The sequence below is a fragment of the Psittacula echo genome (genome assembly GCF_963264785.1).
Source record: "Psittacula echo genome assembly, chromosome: 4".
NCBI lineage: Eukaryota > Metazoa > Chordata > Aves > Psittaciformes > Psittacidae > Psittacula > Psittacula echo.
This window is the reverse complement of record NC_137738.1, coordinates 50,175,631-50,190,590: the sequence shown is the minus strand read 5'-3', so window position 1 is coordinate 50,190,590 and position 14,960 is coordinate 50,175,631. Positions and strand designations below refer to the sequence as shown.

General features: G+C 38.0%; 1 protein-coding gene across 1 annotated transcript in view; it reads left to right on the top strand.

Moving 5' to 3' along the window:
* The window catches only part of L3MBTL3 (L3MBTL histone methyl-lysine binding protein 3), an 82,796-nt gene extending 69,724 nt beyond the window's left edge, over positions 1-13,072 (top strand). Inside the window, exons 19-22 of the mRNA XM_080615766.1 lie at positions 3,275-3,366; positions 8,656-8,819; positions 9,855-9,917; positions 12,813-13,072. Of these exons, the coding sequence (XP_080471892.1) occupies positions 3,275-3,366; positions 8,656-8,819; positions 9,855-9,917; positions 12,813-12,956 (463 nt within the window). The 3' untranslated portion in view covers positions 12,957-13,072. The remainder of the gene's footprint in view (positions 1-3,274; positions 3,367-8,655; positions 8,820-9,854; positions 9,918-12,812) is intronic.
* Positions 13,073-14,960: the final 1,888 nt, after the last annotated feature.

Here is a 14,960-nt window from a genome sequence, read left to right as displayed (position 1 = left end):
AGCAATAGTAGTGTCTTGAGAAACTTTAGAGAGTTCATATTGTACAGTAAATACCTCGCAGTAAAGCTGATGATTGGAACTTAACTGGTTTTTTAAGAATCAATTAAATCATCTGAAATGCTTCTGCAAGGTTTTTTTTCAAACTGTTTTTTTCAAATGGAGTTAACCAGATCTGGCAGTGGAGTTTGATTTCCCTTCCTTTTTCCATTAGATTTGTTGTTCTCTTCTGAATTATTATTGTTCCCTTTATTCCAAAAAACTATGCTAATAAAAAAAATAATGTGTAGCTTTTTACATCTTTTAATATCAGTTTTTCTTTAGAACATTCTTGCACATTATTTCAGTCAGATGATATTGTTCACATTCTATTGAAAAAGATCTAGTAGGAACATCTAGCAGTGTTGATATAATTTCCATAAGTCAAATTAACAGCATTCACTAGTCATCCTCAAGTGAATTTAAACACTGGAAAGACAGTTTCATGTGCAGTTTTGAAAACCTGTATTAAATAGCAGTTGTTGTTCATCACTTTAACCATTTTGTAGTAAATTAACAGTTGTAGTAAATTCACCTTGTTTTAGAAATAAACGTTGACTTCACAGACTATCTCTAAAAATTATTTGAAAAACAATTCTTTTTTTACTTCATTTTTTGGAGGGTGGTATCTTCATGAAGACCTAAAATAAGCGGTATTTGTGCTGTCTGTTCACTGTATTGAGTCATTTACATTAAGTGAATAACAACGTTGTGCCAACTTTGAAATCCCCAGAGGCTTTGCAGTCTCTATTTGAACTGTTTGAATACATGGATGACTACGCATTTTATCATCTAGCTTTCCACATTTCTTGTGTATCCAGCATAGTCAGAAAGGACTTCCAGTTGAATAAACTTCCTTTGAAAAAGGCATGAAAAATAGTGTTCACAAAATCAGGTGTATGTGAACTGCTAAAGTTCACATATACAAATATTTAACATCTAGTTATTGCAATACTCTGGATCTTTTTAGATGTATATTCAAAGTACACATGCATAATAGAAGACATAGATACTTGTGTGCTCTTTAGCTGCTGAGCTTGTGGTGTGGATTTAATTATGTTTGACTTCATTACAGTTGTGTATACCTTCATATTCCAGGTAATCTTTTATTTCTTACAAGTCCTTGTTTGAGGAGCAAACTACGTATGAATCCAACCATGAGATTTACTTTTTTGTGTTACATCTAAGTGGTACTCAGCTAATCTTCCATTCCAATTTACTCCTTGTCTCTCTTGTCTTTTTTTTTTTTTTTTTTTTTAATTTTTAACAAGTCAGAGGTATCTGTACATACAAACAGTTATACTAGAAAATTCTGGTTTACAAAAATACATGTGTAAAAACTGCAGTCTGTCCCTCTGGCATGTTCCTGAGATTAAAATTCAAGATAAAAATCACGTGCCTGCAGCATATTCAGTTTTAATTCGAAAGTATCTTTATGCTATCCTCAGAGTAGCAAAAGGATTTCACTGTTATAATATTTCCACTCTGGAAATGCTTACAATGAAGGAAGGTGAGCACTCAGGCTTGATAATCAAATGGTACTACCTCTTAAAAGAAAATTCCATTTATCTTCCAACCCCTTCCCCAAAACCTTCAGCTCATGACACTGTCTTGTATTTAGTGAGATAAAATTTCTGGTTGTATGTTGCTGTGAAAATTGTCCTAAGGAAATTTGGAAGATACGTGTTTCCTCACGGGTTTTGGTGATCTCTCTTCTTTATGTTGAATTACAGTAATAATTTAGTTTGGCTTTGGAATTAATTGCACTACTTTGGATCATCTTACTTTGAAAGCTTTCTGTGTCTGTGGAGTTTAGGGAAATAATTTCAAAGTAAATAAATCAGGTGATACTTCTGAGGAAGTGAGGGTGGAGAAGTCCTTTGTGTCACAAGAAGGCATGCCCGCTGTATGCATTCCACTGGCATTGCTTGTCACACCTTTATTATTTTTATATATATATATATACCATACTACAAAGGCTGTATTTTTCCATTTGTTGTGTTCATTCTGCATCATTAATAATGTGTTAAATAGATTTTTTTTGATGTTGGTGAACTTGCTGATTTATTCCCATATGCTTACTTATATTTAATAGTATAGATGTAAACAATTGAATTAAAAGGCCTGTTTCTTCTGTGGGTTTGTGTTTTGACGGTTGCTAATCTTGATGTCTAACGAAGTGTTAGCTCTAGTTTGGCTTTTTATCTGTGTTTGGGACGTGTGAAGGGGTTTTTGTCAGGTGCTTCTCTGGTAGATAGTAAAGCATGGGTTCATGTAGTGGGCTTTCTTGCAATCTAGACTTTAAGGTCATTCTGTCTGGTGCCTGTTTTTAGAGAATGTTCATTATGCAGTTAGTATCTCTGAGAGCTTTGGATCTGTGATGGTTTAGTAAGAATTGGCCAAAGTCTTATCAAGTTCTTCAGAGCAGAAGGAAATATGCACATAACATCAGCAAGTTCATGTAAGCTTCATTTTTGTAAGAAACAAGGCTGGAAATAACTTCTGAAGGCAGAGTTTGAAAAGGAACTTCCCAGGAACTAACTTTAAAATGCAAATACACCCACCCCCCTTTGAGAAGTTCTCTTATTTCCAGCTCTCTTGCCTTATTTTTCTCAGCAGGGGGAAGGCATTCCCTCTTTGCAAATTCTTAGGCTGGCAAAGCTGAGGGAGCAGCCACAGGCACCAGGGGTAAGAGCAACTGTTTTAGCTGGGTAAGAAGTAATGCCAAACCAGTAACGAATACAGATAATTTCAGCGATATCATTAGCAGTTACACAACAGTGTCAGTATAGTACAAGAGTTGGGTAGGGTGGAGATGAAGGTTGGGCGGAGAAAAAGAGTAAATGTTGTTTCAGACATCTCCTGAAAATGGCCTGGATAGCCAGTAAGGCTTTGTAGGAAATGGATCTATATATGTGTTCTTCACTCTTCTGCTATGGACACATCCACTGCCTTCATTTGTGTATTTTCCAGTTTCAGTTATGAAGTTGTGTGTTGCCATGATTTACATAATCTTAATCTATACTGTTCTCAAGCCTTCACTGCAAAATTCATGTCAGTAGTCATGCCATTTGCCAGAAATTAGATCCTCTTTTTTTTTTTTTTTTTACTTTATGATGATGAAACATTCTTTGTGTGGGAATCCTGTTGTGTAAATGGCATTATTGGCAAGAGATGTCATCATGCTTAGTGATTTTTATGATGTATTAATAAAAAATTAACATTATATTTTCCTCAGTGGAGTACTACAAATGAAGGACTCCATAAAGAACAAAGAGTGTGAAGAGGAGGAGACAGAAAATAAGCTGCTCATTTCAAATGAAATTAAAGGTAAATTGGCAGTATTTCATTTGTTTCATATTAAAATTTTCAGAACTAAAGAAGTATGATATTTCTTGAAATTCTTTATAAAACTGCATTGCAACTTATTTTCCACATTCACTATCTGTGTCCAAAATTTCTTGACAGCAACACTTTTAATGTTGTGTTTCTTTGTCTTGTAATCATTAAAGGCTTTGCCAAGAACTTTATCACATTTGTAAGGATAAGTGCAAAATAAGTACTGGTATAGAAAGTTTAATTTCAAGAATAGCTTTCCACTGACTTAAAAATAGATAATTAAACTAGTATGAGTTGTAAAGGTGTAATGTTCACTTACTGCTTCAAACATGTATTGAAAGAAAGTTAAAGCATTTATACATTACAGGCATAATGCAAAGTTAACGTGACTTACTCAACCCAGCATCAGCCTGTTGTGCAGTCTGATACTTTCTAGCAGCCCATATGAGGAATGGGCCCTTTCTTTTTAATGTGTTACAGAGGGATGGCTAAAATTTTTATTTCACTGAAAAACTGGAGAAAGTCCAGTGGAAGGCCACCAGGATGATTAGGTTGTTGAAGGACCTGACATATGAAGAAAGGCTGAAGGAGTCTGGGAAGCTTGGATGAATCTAGTCACAGCCCTCCAGTAACTAAAAGGTAGTTATAGAGGAGGTGGAGGTGGAGGAGTCACAGTGGTGGTAAAAAAGGAAATGGACACAAGTTTCACCAGGGAAAATTCTGTCTGAATCTAAGGAAGAAACTTCTCAACATGAGAACAATTGGAATAGGCTGCCAGGAAAAGAGACAGTCACTCTTGCTGGAAATATTTAGGACTTGACTTGGCAGGGCCCTGGGTAACTTAGTCTAATGCCCTGCTCTTAACAGAAGGTTGCATTGTATGTTCTCCAGAGGTCCCTTCCAACATGGACTTTTCTTTGGTTCAGTGATTCTGCCTGGTTGTGTTCAAAGTCTTGGCTGTTCAGTGATCCAGTTGGACAGATTGAGGTAGCTGTTCATATTCATTTCTATCGTCATTGTTTAAACAGAATACAGCACAAATCTAGAACATTTCGATCTTACGTGTCTTAACAGTTATCACAGTCTTAAGAGTTATTTTGCATGTGTGAAACCTAGTATGTCAGACTAGTTATTGGACTGAGTCAATGCATTTTTTCAGTGCAGCTTTTGTTGCAGTAATTTTTTAACTCATGCAAGTTCAGTGAGAAGCTAAATTTGTTAATTTCATAATTAATTCCTTAAGTGTTTAGATTGTTTTCATCAGCAATTTGTCATGCAACATAAAATTTGTAAGGCATTCGTGAAAAATCTGCAGATTTCAGTTAACTGCGATTCTTTAAGGGCTACATTTCTTCCCTTTTAAGTGACCTCAGTCTTGTAAAGCCTAGGAAATTCTTTAAGGCTAGTAGAGCTTTGCATAAAGATGAAATTAAGGTAGCATTTTATTTTTAGTTATTTAACTCTGATAAATTTTTTTTATCTTAAATTATCATTTGTCTGCCAGTACTTTTCAGATAGATCTAAGAGGCACGTTGAGGAGCATGTGAAGTATGAAAGAGTCTGTCTATTACAAGAGCTGTGCAAAAGGTGTAAAAAAAATCCAAATTTTTACAGTATTCTGAAACACAATGTAGTTCAGGATTCTGGAGAAAATGAAACATTAAAAGAGGAATCTCTCAAAAGCAGATGAAGGAAAGAGAGTTTGGGGGTGTTTGAAGTATTCTGTTTCAGCAGAATGGAAACATACTTGACTTTGTGTTATATAACACAATAAAGAAAAATTAAAATCAAATATTTTGGAGCATTTCGAATTGCAATTTTTTCTTTATTCTAAGAAAACTGGCCTGGTTTTGTGAAGCATTTTGAGTTTGATGAAATTGACTGTTTGGCTAAAGTTTCACCAACAAGGTCTGGATACATTTCTGTGTAGAGTCTTGCATAATTAGATTTATAAAACTAGAATACTTTCTTACATTATTGTTTAACAAAGTTATCCTTTTAACCTCTTCTCATACATATAATTTGTGCCATTATTTGTTTAAATGTGCCACAATACTTAATCTTTAGGATGAAAGGGGATCATTGGGCTGTTGCTACCATAGTCATGGAAGTGTCAAGCTAAAATAATTTCAGTTGTGCAGACATTCTTGAACTGTGACTGCTGGTACCTGTGCTTTTTGCCCTATTTTTTTTCTGCATGTCACATTGTTATTCTTCAACATACTTTTGCCATACTTACTTGACCAGTTCTCTGCTGATATTTTGTAAAATGTGTACTGTTATCTCCCCTTTTTTGGAGAAAAATTACTTGGAGCTAAAGAACTCCACTGAAATCATAGCTTCATACTAACTTTTTTTACAGGCACAAATCCTGTGCTTAACCTAATGGAAGGAGCTAAAACACGCAGATGGGAATGAACGGTGTTAATGGTCTGTCATTAATGCCAGAAAGTGTTTGCCATTTAGCTTCTTTGACACGTTAGGCTGTATTTTGTTGGAAGGTAACTCACTAAGAAAAATAGAGATGAATTAAGGAACCTATGGTTCAGGGAGAAGGATAACAAGGTGGCATTAAGTATGAAGAAGAATGTAGAAGCTGGTGGGCTGATGCTGAAGCAAAATGTCAACAGAGAACAGTGGTCAGGGTTAAAAGTGTGAATTTAATGCATCTGGATCTGCTATCTCACATGGAGCTGGCAAGCAGACTTTGTTTCTTAGCTTGCATGGTTCAAGGAGATCTTTATGGCTCTATGATGAAACTAGCTAACCCATGTTGCACCTCAGATTGCTCTTATTCTAAATGTCCAAATTGAGGCATAAATTGAATTACATCACATATTTTCTCTGGCCCAAACCAGCAGATTGCCTCTCTATGGGAAGCTGGTCTTGCAGAGCAAGGAAAACTGAAGCGTGGGGGTAGGGACTTTTAGATGTCTGGTGTAACAGACATAGATTGTAGCCAAAATACTGTGCTTTGCACTGTTTTTTGCAGTAAGCTACCTACACTAAACTAAAACTTGCTTTTGTCTGGGGTGTGGTTATACCTGGTGCAGGGTTGGGGACTTTTTCCTACACCTAGTTGGGTAAATTCGCACTTTGTATGCTCCTTTTGTGCTGTTGATCTTACCCATGAGGCAGATAGCACAGGCTGAGAAGCAGAGGCATTTTTTTCCCACATCCTCAAAGGCATTAGGCACTGCATTCCGTTCCATGACACTAAATAGAGCTCTTGAATGTGAATAGATGGAATACAAGGTTTAGCATTATGCAGTGTCTTGTTAGTGAACTTGCTAACCTTATTTGTTACCAGCTGACCTGTGTTTGCCTGAAGTTTTGCAAAAAAACATGGCGTGGACAGATGTCCAGCATAGACTTTTTTATGTGGAACTGTTAGGATTTGACACCGCTGTGAACTGTTGAAAAGAGAGACAGATGGCATCACTAGGTATCCTTAACTGTCATTGCTGCTACTCACTATGCAATGTAGTTACTTGCTCTTATATATACATATGTTTAAATGTGTGAAAATGGAGGGTAATTTGTTTGGAATTTTCTTCACACAGTATTGTCATCTGCTAATTATGTTGCAGTATCAAAGTATTACATGTTTTGCGAATGGAAAACAACAACAACAAAAAAGCTAAATACTTATATTTTCAACTCGTAAGAGACTTTTTTTAAAAATTAAAAATGGGGATGAGAATGGAGAAAGGATTCAAGGGAACAAGGAGAAAGATACTATTTGGTAAAACAGGCTTTACATTCAGCATGCTTGCTGCCTTACAGGACTCTTTCCTTTCTCACTGAGATTTTTAGGAGTAGTAGAAGCCCTAAGGAACATTTGAAGAATAACAGCGAAGTGTAAATAGGCATTTAGAGAACTCACTTCCAAGAGTAAGAGTATGATGCTAGGAAAAAAAATAAGGAGTCTTCTAAAAAAGTTTAATCAGTTGGCTGACAATACTGACTACATGGCTTAAGAGTCAACTTGTGAATAATTGACATTCATACGTAATGAGGATAAATCCTGGAAGTAACAAAAATTTAAGCTAGAGGACTAGAATAACACAAGTGAATGTAATCACATCCTATATTGGCCACATGATACATATTCTAGAGCAGTCCCACTGTGCTGGGAAAAATCTGTAATAGGAATTTGTGCCCCTACTTGTTGGATAGAAATGTAAGAAAACTTGATCAGTAAGGATGGGGAGAACTGTGAATTATAGCAACTTCTCAAAAATGGAAATAGAATGGAGCTGTAATAGAAGTGAGCGATCCAAACAAAAATAGCGCAGGGGTTTGTGAGTGATTGCATGAAGCCGTGTTAGTAAAGAATATTAAGCATAGGTTCTTTGTTGGCTGTTCATTCAGAAATTAATTTCAGAGTTTTTCCACAATTTTACTTGGCAATTGGGAAACATTCAGGCATGTTGCTTTTGTATTTGCCATGGATCTAAATGGCTGTAGATGTCTTACGCAGTTTGACATCATTGGAGACATGCCTTTTCACTCTTTCCTCCTACACACATCTGCAACTGCTGCTGCTCTCCAGACAGCAACAGCAGCATGTGTTTGAAGCCACCCTCCCACCAGTACACTACCTTTGAGGATGGTGGGATGGGAGCTTATTCCTTCCATTATGGATAAGTGAGATAAAAAGGGAAATGACCTTGTAAAAAAAATCCAGCACAGAGCAGCATGGAGGAGTTAAATGTTATTTTCCAAATAAAACAGTTAAAGTGAAAGCAGGGAATTTACAGACATTTGTGTTGTTTTTTTTTTTTCTCTCAGAAGCAGTGAAAAGCATATTGTTGTGGATGAGGCATAGATGTTGTGTGGGCTAGAACTGATTCACTTGGAATTTTGTAACAGTGCAGTGCTGCTTTTGATGGATTTATAGAAGCTCAATCCTAGAATAACTTAGTTCTTGTACTGGTGTACAGTTATTAAATGTAGGTGTGATTTAATGTATCAAAATATTTAAAATTAATTGACCTATAGTGTGGTATAGCAACAGCTGTGTTGGCATAGAATTGCGTTGTGTTGGAAGAGACTTCTTCCATGTAAGAGTAGTTACGTTTATATAGAGCCAATGTAATCACAGTCATATTAGTGGAAGAACAGTCATGGTGCTACTCTAATTCTGCTGTAAGCAAAACTGCACAGCCTGTGTAAGGAGGCCCATATGTACCAACAGAAATGAACATGCTTTTACTGTGACTGATCGCATCACTGACTGAGGGATATAATGCTTGTTGTTGCTTTCTCTTGTTGAAGATGTTGAAGAGCCCAGCACACAGAGGCTTCTTTCTCAACCAGTTATTGTGTCCTCCAAGTTGCAAATCCCTGGGCTACCTTTGCGCTGGGAACAGCAGAGCAAGCTCCTTCCAAGTGTAGCTGGAATCCCAGCCAGTAAAGTTTCTAAGTGGAGTACAGATGAGGTAGGTTTCCCCTGTATCTTCTATCTCACTACCACTGCCCTGTGGAAGTCTTGGTTGATTCAGAGGTTTAGATTAACCCATAGATTAACAATAATGAATTAGTACTTCAGAGGATTAGATTCAGCCAGACCTGATGTAACAGATACCCAGTGGCTGCCATTCAGCCCTGGAATCGGTAAGTATTAATTCATTTCTGTATAGACAGAGATAAATATGTGTGTATATATACATATGCACAGGGGTTAAAAAGGAAAAGAAAGAAAAAAGAGAAAAAGCTAAACGTATGGCCCAGCAGATCAGGTGCCCAAGGTCTACACTAAAACATCTAGTACCTACACAGGTATTCTGGAGTGTCAGCATGGACCAAGGAGCTATTCGTGGTTCATAGTTTTGATGTGGCACGCTGTTTTGGAGGGTGAGAATATAGGGCAGAGGGGAACTGCATGGATATGGTCAGGCCATGACTCATTAAAACCTTAAAATCATGATTTCAAGATTTTAGAATCCTGTTGCTGTTCAAGTATGTAATAATGCTTGGACAGACAGGGTCCAGTCCCTGCTTTAGTTTCAAAAGTACCTGTAATTAAGGCAGTTCTTTCTGTTGGGACAGTCAGACCTTCTCCAATCAGAGAGAAAAAAATAAATGTGAAGTTTGGAAAAGGATTTACTAATCTCTGTGCAGTGAAAAATAAAGAAGAGAAAGGCAGCAAATGTTTTGTCAGAAGTGATTCACTGAGGGAAGATCCATTGTTCTGGATCTGCATGGGTAGGACAACATGAGTAATTTTGAGGGAGTAGCCATATCCCACTCTTAGATGTCTTGTGGAAAGAAGTGGCATGTGCTGTTTGTGGATTTTGTGAATCCTGGCCTTAAACAACCAGCTGCATGACTCCATGTACTTATAGAAGAAGGTGGAGCACCTAATATGAGGCTGTGAAACAGTAGCTGAAAACCTTTAATGATTGTCAGCCTTGGAGACTACTTTGAGAAAACACCAGTCTCACTGTGTCTTTTGTTGTATACTTTGGTGGCAGGTCTCTGAATTTATACGGAGTTTACCGGGATGTGAAGAACATGGGAAGGTGTTCAAAGATGAGGTGGGTGAATTTTATTTCAAAAAGACACAGAGTACAAATCTTGGTGAAAAGATTAATTTTATGTCATCATTAAAAACAGATATAAAGTAGTAGGATGAATTACATGTTGAAAGTCAAACCAAATAGATGAAAGATTAGGTTGGTTTGCATGAAGTGGGAAGGAAGTAAGATAAAACTTGCTAAGCATCAGATAGGTCTCTTTCTGTTTTGAGAAAGTTTATGTTACTTTGGTTCTGCAGGTTGTCAATAAGTAAAATAAAACAGTGGTTCAAGATAACCACCTCTTCAAACTCTTTGCATCTTCTCTGATCACGCTTGGCTCTTGATGCTCTTCTTCCTGATATAGACAGTTTATGAATGTGATTTGAGTGAGCAGGAAGTGAGAAGATCTGAAGGCTTCTGATGAGATTCAGAGGAGAGTGTACTCACTTTGTGAGCATGGCATACATGTATTGCTGGTATCTGAGAAGATTACTGTGCCAAAGTTGTCATTAGGAAGTGATAGGGATTTTAGGTACAATAAGCCTGGATAAGCTATGTTGGCTTTTTCTTTGTCATTCAGAAGTTTCGTTACTCCTGATAATGCTTAGTTTTAAGAAGGTTGCTTGATCACAAATTGCGTGATCAAACCAGCAGGTTGAAGGCGGTGATCCTGCCCCTCTACTCTGCTCTCGTGAGACCTCACTTGGAGTATTGTGTGCAGTTCTGGTGTCCTCAACATAAAAAGGACATGGAACTGTTGGAACAAGTCCAGAGGAGGGCCACGAGGATGACCAGGGGACTGGAGCACCTCCCTTATGAAGATAGGCTGAGAAAGCTGGGGCTGTTCAGCTTGGAGAAGAGAAGGCTGCGTGGAGACCTCCTAGCAGCCTTCCAGTATCTGAAGGGGGGCCATAGGGATGCTGGGGATGGACTATTCATTAGGGACTGTAGTGACAGGACAAGGGATAACAGGTTAAAACTGAAACAGGGGAAGTTTAGATTGGATCTAAGGAAGAAATTCTTTACTGTGGGGGTGGTGAGGCACTGGAATGGGTTGCCCAGGGAAGCTGTACATGGTCCATCCCTGGCGGTGTTCAAGGCCAGGCTGGACAGAGCCTTGGGTGTCATAGTTTAGTGTGAGGTGTCCCTGCCCATGGCAGGGGGGTTGGAACTAGATGATCTTAAGGTCCTTTCCAACCCTAACTAGTCTATGATTCTATGTTGTGAATAGTTCAGGTGTTTATTCCAGTCAGACCACCTGAATGGGCGAAGTCTGACACTGTGGTATCCCAAGTCAGTCAGCCTTTCTAATGAAGAATAATTGGTACTTAGACTTCAGAAGGCACCTCCTGAGGAAAATGCATACAGATGGCCCTGCTAATCTCCTGCAACAAGTTTTCAGGCTGTGCTGTAAATCAGAATGGCTATTACAGTTGCATATCAAAGGACTGACGGGCCATCTCTGAGCATTTTGTTTACACTTGCTTAGATGTTAGGCATTCTACAACTGCAGCACGTATGCAGGCCTAGATCATCCCCTGTGTCATTTAGGGTGTCTCACCAATTAATTTAAGATCAATAAATTCAATTAAATCAAATCAAGTCATCAGGTGGGAAGTGCCAGAGAGATGAATAAATCCTTAACACTTTCATTCTCAGAGGTGTAAGAAAATACTTCCCGTCTTCAGGATTCAGCCTCTCATGCTTCGTCTGTGAGTAGTAGATTAAACCTCTACCAGCGATGCTAACTGGCATGGACTAGCTGGCATCAGTAGGTCTTTCAGTAGGTAGAAGGTACTGATTCAAACTTTGCTGTGGAAATCAAGCCTTATCCTCCCTATATTAATTGCTGCAAAAAGCTGGGCACTCCCACATTCACACACTTCTGGTTCAGAGCCCACCCGATCTGGCTTTGTGTACAAAATGAGTAGTAACTAATTGTGGTAACTGTGTGATGCTGTTCTCACTTCAGTGCTCCTTGACTTACAGTGCTGGGATGTACCTAGCAGGCTTCCCTTTGCAGTGTGTCTGATTGAGAAAGCTTGTCTTCCAGTCCTACATAAACTTGGTTACACTGGTTTTATCTCAAATTAGTATCTTAAGACTAAGCAGTGCTCCTGATATAACCGCTGTTGATATCCTGCTTAGGTTACACTGAAAACTTACTATAGATACCTAAAGTGACCAAAAGTTGACGCAAGAAATGTTGGCCCCATTGAAGCCCTTGGACGTGAGGGTCTTGTGGCTCTTCATGTTCAGATTTAGCACTCCTGCTGTCCGAGAGATTTGCTTACAGAATATTCACTTGCAACATTTATTGAAATAGTAACACTACAAAGCTGGAAATGAAAATACTCAGTGTTTTGACAAGCTGTGTTTGTGTCAGAGAAGCAGCTATATGTAGCCTGGCCCTTGTTTACATCTGGGACCAAATTTGGTTTATTTTGCTATTTAATTAACAGAAAGGGGTGGCCTGAAGGGGGTTCCAGTTCTGTAGCTGGGAGCGAAATCCAGAAGCTCTCTTACAAAGCCTTGCATAAAAGGAGCAGCTAAGATGTTAAAAAGCATTATTGTGCTGCAGTATGGTTGAATTTATCATTTCATTTATCCATTTCAATTGTCAGTAGCTTTTATTTTATACTGTCAGTATGAAAATAAGAACTGGTTAGCTAAAATTTAGCCAAACAATTGTTTTCAGGCAGAAAGATGATCATCATCCTGTTCTTTTAAGACTAGCTGATCTGTCTAAAAGGTTGAAATCAAAGCTATCCTGAAAGCATTTCAAAGTGTTTGTATTTAGCCATTCCTTTACACTGTCTGAAATTAAAGAATTTTCTTTTCATGTTTTCTGAAACATCTATATTGCTGCACTGTCAGACCTATTGATAGCTTTGTGTGTTTTTTCTTTTCCAGCAAATTGATGGAGAAGCATTTCTGCTAATGACCCAATCAGACATAGTCAAAATAATGAGCATTAAACTGGGACCAGCCCTAAAAATCTTTAATTCCATTCTGATGTTCAAAGCTGCAGAGAAAAATTCACACAATGAGCTTTGAAGAGAATGGAAATGTGTACAAGTAAGCTTTCTCCACTGGAGCTCATGTTTTATTCAAAGCACAAAGACTTGCTAGAACTATTGAATAAGGACTCTCAGAAAGGAAGAAACGTATGTTCAGCACTGGTGAACTCTTTATATTCTCCTGGAGCCAGTACACATTTGAATCCTTCTGGGAACTGTTCAAGCTTTTGAGAAGGTACTGTGTAATAACCGAGTCAGCTGTCTTATTTACCAAACTAATGGCGCTAATTCTCCAATGATGGTTAGGATCCCTAACTTTCTCTGGACATCAAGAAAACCTTCATGAATTATTTATGCTGTATTATATAAGGGAATGTTAATATTTTATAAGAATTCTTGAATTTACTTCATGTACCCGTTTGACTTTTCTGAAGCTTTTACTTCATACTATCAAAATAAAAACTGAATAGCCAAAAGTTAGGCTACAAGTAGCCAGATGAGACTGTTATGGCTAATACCTATGTGTGCCATAGTTTAAAAATGAAACACAATGTCACATACGTGACACTTTATGCTACAGCATATAACTTTACAGATTATAAAAATGTCCGTTTGCTTGTAACAAAACAAACCTTGTTGGGGTTGAAATTATAATGCTTTTTTGATAACTGAATGTTTTTACTTTTGCACGATTACAAAAATGTTATGTGAGTTTTTCCACCAGCGTCTTTAATGTATTTTACCAAAATGTCAGTATAGAGAAGGCTGCAACTGAAAAATAAACTTTGACTTCATAGAAGACTTATTGTTAATGCTGCACAATAGAGTCCCGGCCTTTCGCATGGGAACCTGCTACAGTCCTTCAGCACATCAAGGAAAATACATGTATTTTGAGGTAAGGACATTAGCAAAAAAAGAAAATAGATTCATTCATGTCTGCATGTGCCAGTCTCCAGTGTAGTTATCACAACAGTGGAGAAAACCAGGGTGCCAAAGGTAGGACTGGTACTCTGGCTTCATATTCAACGTAAGTTTGTTTTCCCAATGGTGAAGAATTATTTCACCCACTACTTCCTAGTTGGAAAGTCTTGTTATAAACAAATAAGGCATAGGGGGAAAGATAAAGCATGGAGGAAAAGGATACTTAAACACATACGGTGCATCAGCACATTCTAGGTGTAAAATGTATGCATTTCACTGGGTCATTATCATGCTGGAAATGCTGTCAGCAAGTACTTAGGTGAGGCAACCTTCCTTCTTGGAGGATTATTATAACAATTTGTCAGGGAAAGTTGTTGCACTTGGTGTATGTAAGATGTAAACCAGATGCACTTTAAATGGGAGAAAGCCTAGCTATGTGTGTACTGAGGACTGCTCCAGAATACTATTTTCGCAAGAAGAAAGAGAAGAGTTGGATCAGAATTTTTGGCAGCCCTCTTAGTGCTGTGGTGGGCAGTTGTTCAGCCTTTAGAGCTGAGAACAAACAGCATTTCCGTTGCACAGAGCTGGGAGAATTTTGCATCTTCCCACAGATTTTGCCTGGCTGTTCTTTGGCTGGAGTTCCTTAAGATTTCAAGAACATTCTGTGCCCTTTCCAGATCATGTAGGTGACTGGTACCTGCCATAATAGGAGGTAAAACAGGGTCAGTATGAAGTAAGTTGCATTGCTCTGTTAATTTCCTTCCATAGCATTGCATAATTAATATTTTTTACATTTTGTTCAATATTTGTACATTCAAATTGCACTCTTATTGTACTACAATACAAATAAAACCTGAACTGGAGCTGTCTGTTACGTGTGTGTGTGCCCAGGATTTTCAGATGAACCCAGCTGTACCCAAGTAATTCCTCACTGTAGCTCAATGTGGCTATGAGTTAAAAAAGTAACTTAGCTACTGCCATCTGCCCTCCCCCTGAACGCTGAACTCCTAAGGCTCACAGGCCATTTGTGGACCTGAACAAAGTCACTTGGCAGCACCTGAAGTTGCCCATGCAGATCACTCAAATGCCACATTCTTCTGTTTTCTTTCCTTCTGTCCTT